Source organism: Calidris pugnax, unplaced genomic scaffold (genome assembly GCF_001431845.1).
Source record: "Calidris pugnax isolate Ruff unplaced genomic scaffold, ASM143184v1 scaffold55, whole genome shotgun sequence".
NCBI classification, from domain to species: domain Eukaryota; kingdom Metazoa; phylum Chordata; class Aves; order Charadriiformes; family Scolopacidae; genus Calidris; species Calidris pugnax.
This window is the reverse complement of record NW_015090832.1, coordinates 2608207-2627862: the sequence shown is the minus strand read 5'-3', so window position 1 is coordinate 2627862 and position 19656 is coordinate 2608207. Positions and strand designations below refer to the sequence as shown.

At 43.6% G+C, this 19656-nt stretch overlaps 1 protein-coding gene across 8 annotated transcripts in view; it reads left to right on the top strand.

Annotated features, from left to right (window-relative positions):
- PTPRT (protein tyrosine phosphatase, receptor type, T) overlaps nucleotides 1–12493 on the top strand; it is a 481241-nt gene extending 468748 nt beyond the window's left edge. For all 8 annotated transcript variants that reach the window (XM_014941276.1, XM_014941273.1, XM_014941274.1 and 5 more), the window contains 6 exons: nucleotides 882–1055; nucleotides 4854–4985; nucleotides 8240–8365; nucleotides 10176–10339; nucleotides 10986–11121; nucleotides 11821–12493. In XM_014941276.1, the coding sequence (XP_014796762.1) occupies nucleotides 882–1055; nucleotides 4854–4985; nucleotides 8240–8365; nucleotides 10176–10339; nucleotides 10986–11121; nucleotides 11821–11874 (786 nt within the window). In that variant the 3' untranslated portion in view covers nucleotides 11875–12493. The remainder of the gene's footprint in view (nucleotides 1–881; nucleotides 1056–4853; nucleotides 4986–8239; nucleotides 8366–10175; nucleotides 10340–10985; nucleotides 11122–11820) is intronic.
- Nucleotides 12494–19656: the final 7163 nt, after the last annotated feature.

The following is a 19656-nucleotide window of genomic DNA, read 5'->3' as shown; positions in this document are numbered from 1 at the left end:
AGAGTGACATCTACCACGACTTAAGTGACAGTGTTATGATGCATTCACTTTGATTTGCTATTTTTGATCCCCACTGACCAACCCGGACTGGTTTGTCAGGAGGGCTCCACAATGGATTACACAAAAGAAAATTAGATTTAAAGAAGCAGAGTCTGTCAAGCAGTGGGAAATATGGATAACGGTATAGGACTGACAGCAAGACCCCAGAGATAAGCTATGACTATGGAAGTGAAGCATCCTATGTGTCACTCCAAAAGGAAAGTAGCAGTCTAAATAATGTATGAAATACATTGACTTTCCGGTTTAAAAAACCCCACATATTCTCTTAGGTTTTTATATACATTATTAAGATAAACCACTAGTTTGACTGAGGAATCACTGGAGGATTTGAACCTCATCTGACCTGCGGGGTGAGCCAGGTCCACACTCAGAGCACTCCTGCACATGATCCACTTCAGGAAGGAGAAGGATGTGTTCTTCCACCCCAGAAGTGACAGGAACACGGGGAGGTTTCACTCCATGACCAGGTTAAGGCTGCAACTTGAACCTGAGACAGCTGTTTCCAACCTCTAGGAAAGAACAGAAATGTTATCTACCTGCTGTGGGGTTTTAGAGCTGGAAGTTGTTCGTAGACGTGTAGTGCTCTCAGTTTATGCTGGAGTTTACAGTGTTTGGACAACGTGCAAAATGCCATGTATTGTAACAGCAAGCAGCTCCTCATGCTCCTTCTTTTTCATTCTCTGTGATCCCAAAGATCTGCTAGTCTGAGTACCTTTAAAATAAATGTATTGTGCAGATGGCATCCTTCTTGGAAGCAAATTCAGAGACACTCAGCCTGCTTCTCTCTGTCTTTCCCTTTTTCCCCCCTCCCCCTTTTGCAGACTCTCAATATTGTGACGCCGCGCGTGCGACCAGAAGATTGCAGCATCGGCCTTTTGCCAAGGAACCATGACAAGAACCGCTGCATGGATGTGTTGCCCTTGGACCGGTGCCTGCCTTTCCTCATCTCCGTGGATGGTGAATCGAGTAACTACATCAATGCTGCACTCATGGATGTAAGCACTGCCCTGTCCTCACTGGTCCTGGTCTGCGTCCAGTTTATTTGTTCTCAAGATATTATCCTGGGAGAAAAGGAACTTTGTTTGTGGTTTCTGGGTCTGACGTCTCCCAACTGGGCACAGGCAGATGGATTTTCTCTCCTTCACCCAAACGTGTCACCTAGACTGTGGTTATCACACTCCAGTTGTAGTTCTGCCTCACGTTGGTGGAAAATCTTTGAGAAAGGAGTTGATGAGTGTGCAGGCTGAGGCTGTGTCATAGAAAGGTAGATGGACAAAGTGGTGGGACAGCTCTTCCCATACATTGGTTGTCCTATAAGTTGAAAGAGAAATGTTTGCCAGGTCAGCTCTTTGAAAAGAGTGGTTTGCAGCACGGAGGGAGTGATTTATTTGAGCTTATGCAGTTAATATGGGAGTACAGGGATCAGATGTGCAAAACACTGTAGGGCCGAAGGACATTGAGTTAAGCTGATGTGAATCTGTCTGAAGGCATTTTCCCTTGCTTTGTTTATAGGCTAGAATCTCACAGCACAGGTCATTTCTATAGGGTGAATTATGTTGATGGTTTCTTTCTGATGTGGTGCCTGTCTGCCTTTGGGCAGAGATGTCTTTAAAGCCACTATTAATTGCAGTTGGAGTATGTGTAAATATGATCCAGGGTGAAATGTCATCATTTTTTCCCCAGCAATGTTGGGGTTGGTCTTCTTAAATTTTGTCTGTTCTTTCAGTCTTTGGGAAGCAGTGATACTGCTGCATTTAAGAGGTTAAGTCAAATGGTCATAGAATTAATTTTAGATTTTTTTCTGAAAGGTTGTGATGTTTCCACTGCAAATATGCCTAAGGAAACTTTTTTTTTTTTTCTTTAAAGTGTGTTTCATGCTTTGGCAAATCTTCAGAAGCACAATCTATTCTTCCCTGGTTTCCTAGGGACTGGGAATGTGTTTGCACATTTCAGTCCTCATTACCTCAAATCAATTTGCTGATACTTGTATCCTTCCCCACGAAATTCCTGCAAATTAAACTTTTTTCTACAAAGGAATTTTTCACCTGTCATTGAAATTCAGCCACTCTGGTGTTCGCTGGCTCTGCTTTATCCTTCCATAGAGGAATCAGCAGCTTTTGAAAAAAAGAAAATAAAAATCAGAGGGGAACAGCCAAAATCCCACGTTTTCATAGCTTCATGTCTGCAGTCTAGTACCGAGCATGGACTCTTACAGAAGATCATCCATCCCATATTGCCTTGAACTCCTGTTAGTTCTTTAATTGTGTGAAGGCAGGCACATGCTGGGGAACATCTGACAGCACAGTCCCAGTGCTGACTGTTTTGTCTGCCTCTACCTTACCAATTTCTCATATGATCTTTTTTTTAAACTTCTCCCCAGACCTTATTTGACTTGCAGCTTGTCCTTTGTATTACATGAAAGCTATGGTGGAAGAAGTGGCAGAGCAGGAAGGGATGATGGTTTACCTGGAACGGGTTACAGCCTGGGGTTGGAAGCGTGAATTGTCCCAGGAAGGCAATCTGGCAGGCTGTTTTGGGTTGTGTCCACCAAAATTAACCTGAGACACAAAACACCACTTGAACCCTCCCTCGGGGTAAAGCACTCAGTCTGGGTTCCTGGCTAAAACTATCCTGGAGACTGTTCCAGTCATAGAATCATAGAATCGTCTAGGTTGGAAGGGACCTTAAAGATCATCTGGTCCAACCATCGACCTAACTCTGACAAAAAAATAAATAAGAAATAAGCAATTAAAAAAAAACCACCACTAAACCATATTCTTGAGGACCAGTCTGTTGGCTTTGGAGCATAAAAACCAGCCACTTCTGCCTTGAGTTTTGGGAATACAGCCAAAGCACTGGTGTTGCCCACGGGGGGAGGAATTCTCCCCCAGCAGATCTCAAGACCTTTCCTTTACATGTCCTCTGCCCAGACCTTAGGATTGTTCTGATGAGAATCTTTGGAAACCCATGTTGGTGTCTTCAGAATGGTTTGTTAAGAAGAAAGGAGAAATACTGTCCCTCTCCTTCCCCTAAAACAATTGAACATAATCCTTAAGCAAAGAGTCTTTCCCACTTCTCTGAGTCAAGCCATACATAAGTGTGATAGGTTTGTATTTAAGGCAAATTACGTAATGTCCCTGTTGTCATTGTTCCCTGTGTTCTCTGACATAATTAACATCTCTGTGTCACCTTCCCTTTAAAATACAACAGTGAACCTGATTCCTCCCCTGTAGCAAACAGGTGGGGAATGCTTCTTTTTTCTCCTAATATCAAAACCCACAAACACATCTTACCTTCAGGCAGCAGCGTCGCCAATTACAGAGTTTGCTGTATCGTGCACAATGAAAAAACATAGCAGAAACGTTATGATGAGGTTAACTCTAATTAAAACATAAGATTCACTGTTTTATTTACCACTCTGTTGCCACTGTTGGTCTGGTACAACTACTTTTGACCCATACTGGTGCTCCTAGGTTTGAAATACAGAGCAGGGAGAAAGAGAAGAATTCATTCCAGATTGATAATTTCCCAAGAAATCATTTCCTTTTCCTTCTTCCTGCTCCACATCCCATCACCCTCCTCACCTGCACACTCAGAAGCACGGTGCTGGTGTGGAACGTGCACAGCACCTTCTCCCCATCCCACCATGGTCTGCTCAGCACTTCCACCCACATCCACCTTGTATGGAGAAAAAAAGGCAAGCTCCCACCACGACCATCTGAATAGAATCACAGAATCATAGAATCATTGAGGTTGGAAGAGACCCTTGGGATCATCGAGTCCAACCATCTCCCCTACTCTACAAAGTCCTCCCCTACACCATGTCCCTCAGCACTGCATCTAAACGGCCCTTAAACACATCCAGGGATGGTGACTCCACCCCCTCCCTGGGCAGCCTGTTCCAATGCCCTATCACTCTTTCGGTGAAAAATTCTTTCCTAATGTTCAATACTTGGGGTTTTATTTATTTCTTTACTTCAAATCCAAAATCTTAATGTTGTTTGGGTTTTTTTAACCCAGAAATGCCATGCCTTTTGATCCAAGCCTGCCTCACAGATGTACAGCCCAAAGGACTGTGCAGTTTGTAGGCTCAGCTAAGCTTTGCCTGCCACAGTTGGAAAGCGATAAAGTTTTGAGCTCGTAGCCTTTCATCTCAAAGGGCCTCGCGAACATTCATTAACACAGCCCCACAGAGGCTGGGGGCACAGTTCCTCCCCTTCGTGGAGGGAGGTTGAGGTTAGAAGGCTTTTTTGAGGTGAAAGAATAGCATAAAAAATTAAATGCCAGTGTCACAGGCTCTGAATATTGCCCCATGAGCTCTTAAAGGATGGCTGGGGTCCAGATGTGCCACCTCTGCAGCACTACATCACCAGGGAGCAACGGCAGACGGGGGGGCTAATCCCTTCTGTAGTTCCTGAGTCTGTTGCAGCAAAAAGGAGAGCATTTGCTTCCAGCTGTTTTCTTTCCAATTATTAATATTACTGATAGTACTAGTAGTAGTAATAGTAGAATTAGTATTATTTGCTGAGTCTCAAAATATAAATAATTGATTTGGGTAATCTCTGCTCTTGTGACACTTCTTTAATGAAATGTCTTCATTGGGAGCAAAAGAATCCCATTATGAGACATTCATTCATTGTAGAGCGATAACAAGGAGAAGGATATGTGATTTGTATAATCTGGTTAAATGGCTCAGATTGCCTCGCCATAGCCTCCCGGGTATAATATTCGTTTGAATAAAAGTTGATTGAAATTTTTTTTTTTTTTTTTAACTAATCTTATTCTTTTGTTAGAGCCACAAGCAACCTGCTGCCTTTATTGTAACCCAACACCCTTTGCCCAACACCATAGCAGACTTCTGGAGGCTGGTGTTTGATTATAACTGCTCCTCGGTCGTGATGCTGAATGAGATGGATGCGGCGCAAGTAAGTGATTTTTCATCAGTTCTGTCATGTACGTCTCTTCTCAAATCCAGATGGGTTTAAGAGCCTTTCTGCTGCCATTTTCATGTGCCCCCATCCCCACCCCAATAAAAAGGGGAACTGGAAAGTAATTGGTAATGTTTTAGGGTATAATGAAAGATAAGTCCACATGCTTACCTCCTTCTAAGGCAGCTAATTCGTCCTGCAATTAGCAGGGATTAGATATCTAAATACATTGCGTTCGTAAACCTGAATCTTCCTCCCAGACCTGCTTTCTTCCCTTTCTTATTTTTATCTTTAGCTCAGAACAGTGTTCCCTACCACAGCCTTAGTGGGCTTCACGGCTGCCTGTTCATGTGGCATTTCCAGGAGAATAAAACAAGTGAGATGCTGAAATCATTCAAAAGATCTTTTCCCTGAGATTTCCAATGCAATTCTGTAATACTGAGGAGTGTGTTTGCACAGCTTCTGGAGAAGCATGGTTTTTGTTGGGTTTTTTTTGTTGTTTTTTTTTTTGTTTGTTTTTTAATTTCTAATATCATGTGCAGGTTGGTTTCTTGGCTACTAAACACACCATTATTTTCAGGAGTTGAGCTTGCCAGGGGGAGGAACAGCTACAGTTCCTCCTGTAGTAGCATTTCCAGCCACCTTGCTGATGGAGTGGCAGAAGATAACAGCTTTCAAAAAGGCATAATCATGCAATTTGTGTGAAGAGTACATTTGGCATGGCTAATTCACCCATTACAGCACTTGTTAAACAAGAGGAGAGGAACCCTCAAGTAGTTGGTACTTCACAGATTAATTTTTCATTTGTCTCATCTCTATCTTCAAAAATCTTACCACACTTGAAGGCAGTGAGATTATTGGTCTCTTTATTTGATGGTAATGGAGACTCCAGTCGCCCCAGTCATCGAGGGGATCTCCCTTCAGGGTGAGCCCTGTGGGATTTCATTCCAGCCCCAGCAGGAGCTCTGCCCAGAAGTGGGATCTCTTGGTGACCCATGGAGTCCCACCACTCTGTGAAGAACCAAAGATCCTGGGGCACTTGCTGCCTCCTGTCTGAGCCTGAGTCTGCATCTTGGCATCAAATCGAGAGGCGGATTGCATCTTTGCCTTTTTTTTCTGACACTTCAAAGAGACTTGCTGCCTCCTGTCTGAGCCTGAGTCTGTATCTTGGCATCAAATCGAGAGGCAGATTGCATCTTTGCCTTTTTTTCTGACACTTCAAAGAAAAACACAGCTTTTTCTGGAAATTACACGCTTTCTTGTGCTTCGTTCTTGGAAAACACAAACTTATCAGCCTCAGCCAGTGGTATTCTTGTGACTGTCTTTCTACACAAGACTTTATCTGCTTTGGTTTTTTCCCTAGAAAAGTTACGTTTTTATGGAATAGTCTGTAGGCACAGAAAAGGAGATTTAGCAACATGTAAAGCCGTTTCTCATTTATTCTAGTATGGTGTCACCTACCTCCAGCCAATGCCAAAACCATCACTGGAAGTTAAGGATGATTTTAAAGTGTGTTTCTTAAGAGCTTTCAAGGCAAGGTGTGATGGTTTGATATCAGTTGGGAAAGTGAGGTTTCTTAAAAGGAAACCTAACGATGTTGTGCTTGCACTGTCCTTGTATGATGATGTTGTGATTCTCTAACTGTTCATCATCACTGAATCCAAGCATGGTACCATATCAACTGTCCTTGTATGATGATGTTGTGATTCTCCAACTGTTCATCATCACTGAATCCAAGCGCGGTACCGTATCTCTACAGAACTGGCAGTGTACAGCTACCAGGTTTGTTTGCATGAGCAGGGCATGTTACTCATCTCTGTGAGTGGAACACAAATAGAAAAAATATCTTATATAAAAGCTGTGCCTGAAGTGTAGAGAGGAAAAGAGTTAAAATTAATAGCTAAGTGAATCTTTAATCCACTACGCAGGAAAAAAGTGCAAATAAAACCATGTGGACGTCAGAGAATGTAACAGACCATTTTAAGGACTGTATATGCATATACATTTGGGTAGATGGCCATTCAGTGCTTTATGAAACGCAGATTTTTACTATTAAGGGAAGGTTTAATCTTTTTCTTCTTTCCAATGCACTTTGAGGTTGTTTCCTAAAGCACCTGCTCAGCTCAGATCTCCTTGCCTATTGGACAGGTGCTTTGAGAAGAGATCTATAGGCTGCTTGAAAGTCTGAATGAAGGGTAAAGACAACCTTCAAAGGAGGACTTGCTTATGTGGTCTTGGCTGGCTTAATCTTGAAAAACTAACAAGGGCAAAGATGCACAAGATTGCATGAATATCCCACCCAATTTCAATCCCCTATGATCAAAGGAATAACAGGAATACAGAATTAATGCAGTGGCATGCACACACTTGACGTTATTACTGGCAGTGATTGAACTTGAAAAGCTTGAGATCAAGTTCAAATGAGCATCTGGGGGTTTCAAAACTTCTAAAAAATTACACTTGAAAATAGGAAGAAAAAAAAAAAAGAAATACAATCTCAGCAGAAACTGCTAATGAGATCTCATGCAAAATATTTTCTTGCCATGATCTATTTCCAGATGGATTTGAAATACTTAGATTGTAATTTGTGTGGAAAGGATTTTTTTTTTTGTACTTTCAATTCAGAAATATATCAGCATAAGAAAAAAGGCTTCCAACCTGCTTCGCAAATTTCAGAAATTCAGTTGTGGTTCCCCCTGAAATGAGAGTTGCTCTCCTTGCTCTCAGAGCAAATTCATTCTCCCTCACTGGTAGAGTCAGGAGGCTAAAATGGCCATCTTACAGAAAAAAGAAGTTCCACTTTCCTTGAATTAAGATTCATTTTTGTTGCTGTGTGTCCTGTTCCCTCTTTAACACCAAACCTCTGTGATTCCTATTAAATTTACCTACAGACACTAGTCTTTTAATGTTAATTTTAAATCTATACCCCTACAGAAGCTCTGTTTGTCCGCCACCTTTTCTGCATCTGTAGACCCCAGAATTCAATCAGTTACAAATTGTGTTCATAAAAAAAAAAAAGAAGGGGAAAGTTGATCTTCTAAAATATGTATATTTTTTGCCTCACATTTATCACATTCATATATAAAAAACTTTTAATGAGCTAGAAGGAGGTGTTCTCTGAGCAAATACATGTAATGCAAGATTAGTTATGGATTTTGAGCTGGTTATAAATTCGAAAGATGAGGCAAGTAGAACATGTGTTACTGTGTTAATATTAAGATGCTTTCTGTTTCTTTCGGTGTTTTCTCCAGCTCTGCATGCAGTACTGGCCAGAGAAGACATCCTGCTGTTATGGGCCAATTCAAGTAGAGTTTGTTTCAGCAGACATCGATGAAGATATCATCAACCGGATATTCCGGATCTGCAACATGGCCAGGGTAAGATTAGGGAAGTACCAGATTCCCTGTTTATTCTCAAAAATATATTTTAACATGAGGAAGAGGCAGAACCAAGGCTGGTGGTTTAGAGCTGCCAAATCTCTCACCTAAGAAAAAAAATTCCACTGCCGAATTTAGTAGCTACTTCCTTTAATTAACATTTAATTGCAGCAGTCTGTATTGGTAAAAGATTCTTGGCTGAAATTAGAAAGTGGATGATACGAGTTGAAAATCTGTATTTAAATGGAATGCATTTTTCTGTGTATATTTGAGAACAATTAATCACTTAGTAGCCAATACAAAACCATCAATATTGTAGGAAATAAACTGGGGTAGTGTCAGCGGCTCTCCATCTGTCAGCTACTCTGCGGTGTCTCTGAAGACAGATGCAACGTTTACTGGCTAGACTGGGATTCCCAATTGCCGCTGTTTTTCCTATAAATAAGCAGCTGCCATTCCTGAAAGCAACTCTTTGTCTGTGTCCCTCGGCCCCAGGACAGCCGAAATTATAGAAACAAAGTTTATCTGCACACTGGACCCCAGCGATGCAGCTGCAGGGCTGCAGGGAAGGGTTTCAGCAGAGGATTTTTCCCTCATTAGTTGTTTCCCAGATTGATGATGCCTCCTTTTTTGTTCCTTTTTCACTTTTTCTAATCAGAAATGGGAGCGGGCTCCACAAATTACATTTCCATGCTGTTTGACACATCAGTCCCTGTGTGGTCAGAGCCTGTGCAGCCGTTAGTCGAGACGTTGAAGAGTGGACCTTGTGGTCCGACGACACAAACTGATAAATCAGTTAGATATTCACCTTCCTGTGTCCCAGGCTGCCCACCTTTGAACCAGGGACAGCCTTGGAGTCCTGTAACTGGTAGAACTAAGGTTCTGTGACTCTCAGGCTGAAGCCAGCTCCTAAACACGTAGCTGGCAGGATGGGTGCCATGAACTCTCAGTTCTATTGCACCCATCTGTGTTCAACACCAATGGCTGCTGCTCAAATCTTGATGAGGACCCTGCCACAGTCCCCACAGATTTTTTTGAGGGCCTTCTTTGCCTCTATTTCTCATGGCACAACTAACCTCCAGGAAAGACGTGTTTGATCTATTCATACAGTTTGGTAAGACTTTATTCTCTACTCAAAACAAGGGTTCCTAAGCACCTCGTTTCTGCCTGGCTCTGTAATATCTGAGGTCATCGTTGTTACCCAGATTACCAAGAAGTCCTTTTTTCCTACTCTATCAGGTATCCAGAGTGGAGGATGTTAACATTGATGGTAACAGATCCAGAGGGGATGACACCATGTAACCAGTGCACCCCACTTTGCCCCATCTCTCTGCTTCCTGCCCCGTTCCACTTAATGGAGCACCTCTCCTATGAAGACAGGCTGAGGGAGCTGGGATTGTTCAGCCTGGAGAAGAGGAGGCTCCGGGGAGACCTTATAGCGGCCTTTCAATATCTGAAGGGTGCCTATAGAAGAGCTGGGGAGGGACTCTTTGTCAGGAAGGGTAATGATAGGACAAGGGGAAACGGTTTTAAATTGGAAGAAAAAAGATTCCGATTAGATCTCAGGAAGAAATTTTTTACTCTGAGGGTGGTGAGACACTGGAACAGGTTGCCCAGGGAGGTTGTGGATGCCCCATCCCTGGAGGGGTTCAAGGCCAGGCTGGATGGGGCCTTGAGCAACCTGCTCTGGTGGGAGGTGTCCCTGCCCATGGCAGGGGGGTTGGAACTAGATGATCTTTGAGGTCCCTTCCAAACCTAACCATTCTATGATTCGATGATTCTAACATCTTGAGAATGCTCTTTGTTTCAGCCTCAGGACGGGTATCGCATAGTCCAGCACCTGCAGTACATTGGCTGGCCAGCGTACAGGGACACCCCTCCTTCCAAACGCTCCCTCCTCAAGGTGGTCAGACGGTTGGAGAAGTGGCAGGAACAGTACGATGGGAGAGACGGACGCACTGTTGTCCACTGCCTGTAAGTAGGGCTGGAAAATGTCTCTGACCTCATGAAATGCTTTCTGAAGAGCACTGATGATGGATGTGGAAATCTGGTGGTTTGCCAGGCTTCAGCTGGGGAAAATGAAGTTAAATTATGTTTGTAATACACTTCAAGTGGAACATTGGTGCTACATTATAGCATCCTGGCCCAGAGATCTTACTGGTTGCAGTGAGGAGTAGCTGAAAAAGCTTTGCAGCTTTCTGATGGGTAGGTAGGTCTCATGGCTGGAGCACAGACAAGAGAGGGACTCCTGATCAGGGAGGGGAGCCATAGGAAGAGGGGTGTTGGTTTTGAACTGAAAGAGGGGAGATTGAGATGAGATCTGGGGAAGAACTTCTTTGGTGTGAGGGTGGTGAGAGCCTGGCCCAGGTGGCCCAGAGAAGCTGTGGCTGCCCCATCCCTGGAGGGGTTCAAGGCCAGGTTGGATGGGGCTTGGAGCAACCTGGTCTGGTGGGAGGTGTCCCTGCCAAGGGCAGGGGGTGGAACTGGATGATCTTTAAGGTCCCTTCCAACCTAAGCCATTCTAAACTATGATGCATGAGCTGCTGTGTCAGCCCCTGCTCCTCTCCATTCCCTCAGCCCTTCCCACCTTCACGTGTTTCCTCTTTTATTCTGTCCCCAGGAACGGCGGGGGACGCAGCGGCACCTTCTGTGCCATCTGCAGTGTGTGTGAAATGATTCAACAGCAAAATATCATTGATGTGTTCCACATAGTGAAAACATTACGGAATAACAAGTCCAACATGGTGGAGTCACTGGTAAGCTTTTTTCCTGTGCCTTACCCCAGCCAGCATATGCAGAGGGACTTTAGGATCATAAAACCATTTCATGGCTTGACCCAGAATGAATCAAAAGGAATCATAACATAAAGCCATCAGCATTAAAATCAGTCCCGTTTTACCGTGTGAGATGGATCCTCCAGTCCCACCTCTTTTCTCCTTGAGCAGAGAGGGCAGAGCTGCCCTGGCAGTGGGATCAGTAGTGTCTTCCACCCCCAGCTGCCTCCAGGAGGTTAAACCCAAGTAGCTGCCCCCCGGCTGTGGGGAAAGGATGGGATTTGTCCTCTTGTGCATGTTTACAACCAGTGCTTAATGCTGTGATGTGCCTTGAAACCAGAACGGTCCCAACCCCAGCCTTGCTCCCTGCAAGAGATTAAAGTGTCCTGCATTCAATCATCTCAATCGATCATGCTGGATGCCTTCCTTGGAAGCAATGTGTGCAAGGAGGACATGAGCAAATAATGAACAGTCCACACTCTCTAGTGTTTTTCTCTTCCATTGATGATACCATCTCTTAGTAATGCTTCTTCAGGATCACATAGAAATACAGTTAATGTTTGCCCAGTCCTGCCAAACGGTATAAGGAAGAGGGAGGAGGCATTTTTGGAAGCTTTTAGAATGAGGGTCGGAAGAATTTACCCGTATCCTAATGTCCCTGATTTCTGTTCTCTCTTTCAGGAACAATATAAATTTGTATACGAGGTTGCACTGGAATACTTGAGTTCCTTTTAGCCCCGCGGAGGGAGGGGAGCCCCCGAAACGCCAGGCCCTGATCTCTGGCAGATGCTTCTCCCCTCTCCCACACTGGAAGGCAGTAACACGTGTGGGAAGGACAACCTCTCCTTCCCGGAGAAGAGACTGAGATTGCACAGACCTTGCTGGAAGGAGGAGACGATGCCTGTGTTTGCTGCTGCCTGCTTTTTATCGGAACATCTACTGCTTCTTAAATAACCTACTGTAAAAATTAGCAAAATGGGAGACAGGCTGAAAGACTGGACTTTCTAATTCCCTCTGACTTCTTCTCTCCTCTTTCGGATTGTATTTTTGCTCTCCCTGCTGTGAAGTGGGGAAAGGATGAAACCCTTAGGGAATTCTCTTTTAAATGTCTCCTTTTTAATTTATAATTTTGGTCTCAAATCCTAGTCTTTAATTTTTTGAATTTCGTGCAGCAGTCATTTGGGAAAAATGAGATAGCCATAAGGGATATATGGAATCTTTCATTATGATTTGTCTCTCTTATCTGTTTCCTTTTATTTTTTTTCCAAATGAAAAGGCCAACACACAAAAAAAAAAAAAGCCCAAACAACAAACCCACAAGACTGGAGTTCTCCTCCCATATGCAGTCCCTTTAGGCATGAAAATAGATGGTAGAGATGAGAAGCTGTTCATGGATTCACTGCCTCGGCTTCTACACAAATGTTTCCTCCCAGTTTCTGCTGGACTCCCCAAGGCTGTGGGTGAACTGGTTTCATCTCTCCAGTCTGTGTTCCTTTTGGTGCTGGTGAAGCAACACCATTAATGAGTTTCCCAGCCTCTAGAACCTTAAGGTTAAATATTTGGATCAAACAAATTGCATTTGTCTTGCAACTTTTGGTAACTTTGTTACCATATTTTTCAAGTATTTGCTGGGGTGCAGTGTGTCTTTGAAAAACAGGGTATAAAGTAGGTATTATTCGTCATATATTAAGTATTATTATTTTTTATTTATTATTTGTATTGCTGTAGAACTTAAGACCCCTAGTCATGACAGGACCCTGCTGAACTAGGCACTGTGCAAACAAGGAAGGTTCTTGCTCAAGAGCTTAAAATCAGAAGGTAATGTTAACATTGGATTTGGTCAAGTTTTCTTCACTATTTCCAAACCGTTCTACAGTCTGATGTAGTTGAGGGATTTATTCAGATTTCCAGCCCGTACAAGCTTCAAAAGGGTAACCCATCCAAGCTGTGGGAAAGGTGATGTACACACATAGAAACCTCTTCTGACACGTGTTAAGACAAGTGTTAGACCAGCACAGCAACTTTCCCTCCTAAACAAAACAGCTTTTGTTTTGTTCTGCAAAAATGCCTGTGCAACTCTCTGTCTTTGAAACAAACACCAGATGTGGTGTTTTGCCATGATCCTGGATCTTACTCTGACTTCTTAGCAGCTAAGAAATTGGTTTTCTGAAAGAGTACGTTTAAGTAGTTAATCACTAAGGTCTGCAGGGTAGTCTTGGAGAAAAAAATAATTGAATGATCAAGGCCTTACAATATTCAGTATTTCAATTTAGCCATTTGTTTATCTTGAGGGTGCGGGGGTACGAGGTTGTTCTGTGTGCAAATTAGATTCTGGGACATGCCTGTGTCTTTAAATACAGACTTGCTAAAAGATAGACTGAAGGTAACAGTTTAAAGATACTCCACTTTCTTACCACTCTGTAGATTTCCACCCTCAGGTAGATACACGGAGACCACTGGGAGCTCTGTCACATCAATGCCTGACATAAAACATGCCAGAAGTTCAAAACAATTTGCTAATTCTGTATGTAAATTCAAAAGGCACCTCTGCTTCATGGTCATTCTTTTTTCAATAGTCATACCTTTGCCTTGACAATGAAGGAGGAAAATCAAATCTGATAAAAACAACTCTCAACTCAATCATGCCAGTATCTAACCCAACAGTTATCTCTACCAAGACCTGCAACAGTCTGAGGAAGGATGTTTGGAACAGCAATAATCCTCTTCCACTGAGCAGAGAAGGGCCCAGCATAGGATGTTGAACCACCTGGCTCATGCTTTTTCCAAGCTTTGGATTCTGGGCTTCAATATCATGAAGGTCTTAAATGAGCTTGAACCACATTGTCCCTGCTGTAGCCACTGTGCCATAAAGTATCGGTGAGAACCCCCTCACAGGTGCCTCTGCTGGGTTTCTAGTTGGTCCTTTCTTTTGTCTGCAAGAAATCACCAAATCACCATTAGTTCCTGTCAGGGCTGTAGGTGGATGGATGTCTGGTCTCTCGTGAAACTACTGGTTTTAATTTTATTTTCTTTCTTTTGCTGTTAAGCCACACAAACACTTCCGCAGGAAAATAGAAGGCAAAGCAAAACTTTGAGATAAAAAATGAGAAGGAAGGCGTAATATTAGTGTTTTGATTACAGGTGGCTTGCTTGTACCAGTGTAGGTCAGGAGCTGGGAGCCCTTTAGCAAAGAAGAGGAAAGAGGGAATCCTGATCCCAGTACAGAATTTTTCAGCAACTGCCCAGGTAGGAAGAAACTACGAGTCAGCAAAGTGCTTGTGACTGCTAACAGCAGAAAACCAGAGGGAATCACTCCCTGTGGATATCTATGGAAATATTAATTAGTATTTAGCATTCCGTTAATTTTACATGGAAATTGGGTAGCGATAGGTCCCCCCGCTGAGTTACTGCAAGCCTAGTGCAAGCTGAGGGTGACAGCCCAGGGAAAAGGGAAGAGAGAGGTAGGAGAAGTGGCACTAGGACTGGGATGTGATGTGTAGGAGCTAATTCAAGGTTTAACAGTAGCACGAAGGAAAGTGGATAAAAAAGCCAGAAGTAAGCCCATAGGAGGGATGTGTGCACGGAGAGGAGGAGGTGTGGGATGAGCAGAGCAGAATAACACCTGCAGTGGTGTTTGAGCAGGAGTTAGGAGGGATGTGTGCACGGAGAGGAGGAGGTGTGGGATGAGCAGAGCAGAATAACACCTGCAGTGGTGTTTGAACAGGAGTTGTTTAAAGTCGTGTAGGAGCTAATTCAAGGTTTAACAGTAGCATGAAGGAAAATGGATAAAAAAGCCAGAAGTAAGCCCATAGGAGGGATGTGTGCACGGAGAGGAGGAGGTGTGGGATGAGCAGAGCAGAATAACACCTGCAGTGGTGTTTGAGCAGGAGTTTTTGAGGTAGGTTTGGATGTCTTTTAGGGTATGAAAAATGCTACTGAAGGGTGAGGTGGATGTCTCAGCTGACCCACAGCAACTCACCACGTGCTTTTAACCTTCTGCAAGTGCAAAGAGACGTTAGCATAAACTGCAGGGGAAGATATTGAAGCTAAATTTTACCTTATACTTGCAAGGAACAAGTTTAATGTAAATACTGGTTACTGCAGCCCAGCTGTGAGTCCCAGCTTATTATGTGGCAACTCAGCCATAAAGTGTCAACCTTCTTCCCATGTCCAGCCTGCAATCCCTGTGGAAGGATGCTCAGCAGACACTACAGATGATGTTACACCATCGTGCAGTTCCGTTGCCTTCGGGGGAGTGACCCAGCTCCAGTCTGTGTTGGCTCAGGGGTCTTCATGCTGCTCCTTAGTGTGTAACGCTGGATGGGAATGAACAGTGAAGGGAATTGCGTGCAAAGGGAGGAGAAGCTCACTTTAAATAACCTTATTACCTTGAGGTTGTTTAAACCGCAGAGAGCAGCCTATAGCGAAATAGGTAATGTGTTTGAAGCAAGATTATGGGTGATGGGTTTGTTTTTTGCAGGGAAGGGGAGAAATTATAAAATGAGATAAAGGAGGCTTTCTCACTCCTGAAAGGATTAATAGCCAGGGCGAGCTTTCCAATGTAAGCATCCCCTGCTGTGGATGGAAAGCGGTAATATATGGTAGAAAAGGTGAATTCCTCAATGACTGAATTTTAGGCTGGAAAAATATGATATCGACAATATTTGAATGGTCATAATGAAGATAAAGTTATCCCCACTCAGACATTCTTCAGGGGTGAGGGAGCCCTGTTTATTAATAGCATAGTGTTGGTCTGAAGTGTAATCTGAAATACAGGGAAGTAGAAGTAGGTAAAGAAGGGTGGTTTAAGGGTGACTGTCTCATGCAGGGGGTAACTAACATCTTAAATTATTAAGGGATGTAGCTGAAGCAAGGAATTCCAGAGCTGTGTAGGCTGGCTGCTGGAGAAGGAAGACCCTGAGTTGTCTGCAGGAAAGAGACAAAACCCCTAAAAGGTACAGTAGGTCTTAACGATCTTTTCTTTTTAGTTTTGTGTTTGTTTGTTTAGTGGTGGCGGTTTGTGGGTTAAGATCTCTGCAGGAGCTGTGTCCCATGCTGGGGTTTTTTTAGTTGGTGTTTTTTTTTCTTCTTCTTGTTCAAATTGCCTGTCAGGAAAAAGGCATTTGACCACCTGTAAATAGACTTGAGGTACTTTTTTATTAATGTAAAGATAAGAGACAGTGCAAGGGAGTGCAGTGTACATGTGAAGGTCATTGAATCAGGACCTCAGCAAGCAAGTGGGAAATTGGTGATTTTATTTATATCTGCAGATACAGTTCTTACTCTCTGATCTGGGAAGTCTCTGGACTTTGGTTAGTAGGAGGCATTTCAATTTGTGATTGAAATTCTTTAGCGCGGTTCCACAGAACTCTGTCTGCCTTTGCCATGCTCAGCTCCAACCAGTTTTATTAATGCACAGGTGGGTCCCTCTTTATTAACATTTCGCCATTTTTGTGAGCTTGAGTTGTCCATCTTGATCCACAGGCAGCAGGCAGTTTGCAGTGAAAGGTTCTTGCACACATTGAAAAACTTTTGTGGCCTTTACCCTCAAATCAATGTGCAGTTTATGTACCTCGTCTCTGCTGCTCAGCCCCTGCCCACGTGCCCACACATTGGAAGAATGTCCAGGTGGCTCCCGAAAGGCAGACAGAGATTTTGGGAAATGCCTGTGACCCCTAATCCACCTGGTCCATGCAACTCCATAGGGTAGTGGAGGGAATCCCAAAGATTTTGCCTAGAGAAACCCATATTTGCATCAGTGTTTTCCAACCTTTTATTCTGGATCTGTTAACTCCCTGTAAAAAAAAAACATGTCCAGTGGCAATGTGGATCCTACAGCAGTAGATTTAAGCCTGCAGATGACAGACCTGTTTTTCCATTTACTCTTCACAGGCCCTTTAGTAGTTGTTTGTGGGAATCTCAAGCCAGGGATTGCTGGTCACTGCTCGTGGTGTGCTGTAGAGTCAGAGAAAGGAGAGAGGCTCCTGCAGCAGATGATTCAGAAGGCAGGTAAAGCAGTTACCATCTGGAAGAGCAGGACAGGAGAAGAAATCTCCTTTGGGAGAAACCAGCCGTTGGAGGAGAAGGCAGCTTAAATGGAGTCCTGAAACAGGTAGGAAACTTGCACCGTGTTCTTGTCTCTCATCCTCGCACGGCTGCTCTTAAATCTTTCTTACTCTTCTGAGTTCAAGCCAAGATCATAAAGAACAGGTAATGCTGTATTCCATGCTGTGGAGCTCTCTGGAGACGGAGCAGTCAGAGTGTAACAGAGGGAATAAATCCTGAGGGACAAAGATAAAAGGAGATTTGCTTGAGAGAGGAATCTTCAAATACGAGGTGCCTCTATCTGTCACACTTGCAGAATTCTTAACAAGTCATTGCCAAGCAGCACACAGTCCTGGTCCTGGACGTGCAGTGCAGTGGAAATGTTCCACTCCGAAAACTTCATTGTCCTGTAATAAATTTTAAGAATCAACTCAATTTCACTGGTAGCACAGTTAACTTTTATGATATCTCCAGCCAGTGCAAGGGGCATCTCAAGAACTCAGTGTGAGCCTGTTGTATTTTCATTTGAGATTCTTTCATTTGTCATAAGAGTACAAACTTCAGTCAACCACAGTTTGTTTGAAAAATAAAGGGGGGCACGTGGCAAAAGTTACTCAGCATAACCACTGCCTTTGGGTCAGAAGTTCAGAATACCTCCTAGAAGACTGTGAAATGTAGAACAAACTACTACATCTTCCCTGCCCAGACGTTTGCAGGAGCAGAAATGGGGGGAGCCAGCTAATTAAAGTCAGGGGGAGAGAAGTTGAGTAGTAAGGATTCTGATAACCCTCCTGTGTTCCTATTTATTTAGATTGCAGTCTTCTATAGCCATACCTACATAATATACAATTTAAATGCAAGTGCTCTTCCTTTCCCTGTTCCAAAAATACCTATAGCTCTTCTTTCCTTGGGGGCGAGCCAACAGCAGAGCAAGCGAAGCCCGCTTTCTGCAGGTTTGGCAAGGACCTCTAGGAGAATCTATCATGTATTATCTGTTCATTGACTTGGAAAAGGTATCAGTCATCTCCCTCATATACATACCTGAAGAATGTACAATTTGCTGTAACCGTCAAGCCAAATCATACATTTTCATACATCAAGACCAAATCCTGGTGGTACTGAATGTGATGGAAAGAAAAAAAAAAAAAATCTGCTGACTTCCAGTGACCTTTAGTCTATAATCATTATTTGCTGTGTTAAAATATTTTAAAAGCCTCCCTTGTAAAAATAAACTATACTCAGAATAGCCTACAGTTTCATGTTGGACTAGCATAATTGTGAAAACCTGACAGCTTTTTCAGTTTGTAAAAACACGAGAGATTTAAATTAGCCTTTCCATCCTCGTCCCAGTGCATGCGGCAGATTTTTCACCACTATTCTGTTTTCAACCTGAGCCTTAAAAAGCAAAACAATGCAGCAGACTGAATGACAGATGCTGGTGTTCCCATAGTGTTTCCTGGTGGGGAAAAAAAAAAAGGCGGCAACGGGAAGAGAACAAACTAAAATGTTTTTCTTGCAGTTCAGTTCTGCATGAGCTGTTTCTAAGAAGTATAAATGTGAGCCACACCACTTGGTCTGCAGCGAGGATTTGCTTGTTGCGAGGTGAAGGTAACGCTCTAGATGTAACCTTTGAGACAAGTCCTGGGCTTCTCTAGGTGGTTCTGGTCTTCTGTAGGTGGTCCCGGTCTTCTGTAGGTGGTCCTGGGCTTCTGTAGGTGGGTTTCCAGCAGCATAGTGGTTAATTTACTGGAGGCACTTGTTGCAGAACAGTAGTGTTTCAGTGGAGATATTTTTCAGGGGGAGATCTGATATCCTGAAACACTACTGTCTGTGGGACGTTGTGAGGTACCTCGAGTGTGTTCCACCATGGAGATTTATTTCCTTGTGTGAGTACATCATCTTTCAACGGGGACCCCCAGGAAATCTTGTTTGTCTGAAATTACGGAAAGGAGCACATTTTGGGGGATGGAAGTGGGAATGTGGCCAGCACTTCATAAGCTTTCCCAAATTTAGATACTCTAACAAGACTCCCCAGGAGAAGTGACGGTCAGTTGTTTGCATTGCTGAAAGTCCAACCAGGCTTCACGTGCTGGACTTTCATATATCTGGAGCAGAACTGGTGTTACCCCCTCATTGCCCCTGGAGCCCTTTCTTACACCTCCAACACTTAAACGCTGTACTTCTCTGCCAAAAGTTTGAGCTGTATCCTTGGCGCATCCTTTAACCCGTACTGACTAACCACCTGGACAAAATTCACCCCCGTATTGATTTAACCTCCTTCACCTCCCCTCCCCAAGCCCCACACCGATCCTGATGAATTAAAACCTAGTAGCATCACGTGTTGCCAGACTTGCCACCGCTTCACCCAGCGATGCCGTGGCTGCCCCCGGGTCGGCAGAAGCCCCTTCCAGCTCCCTGGATGCGTTTCTCCGGCGGGGAGAAGCGCTGCATGAGAGCCAGTCTCTGCTCTTG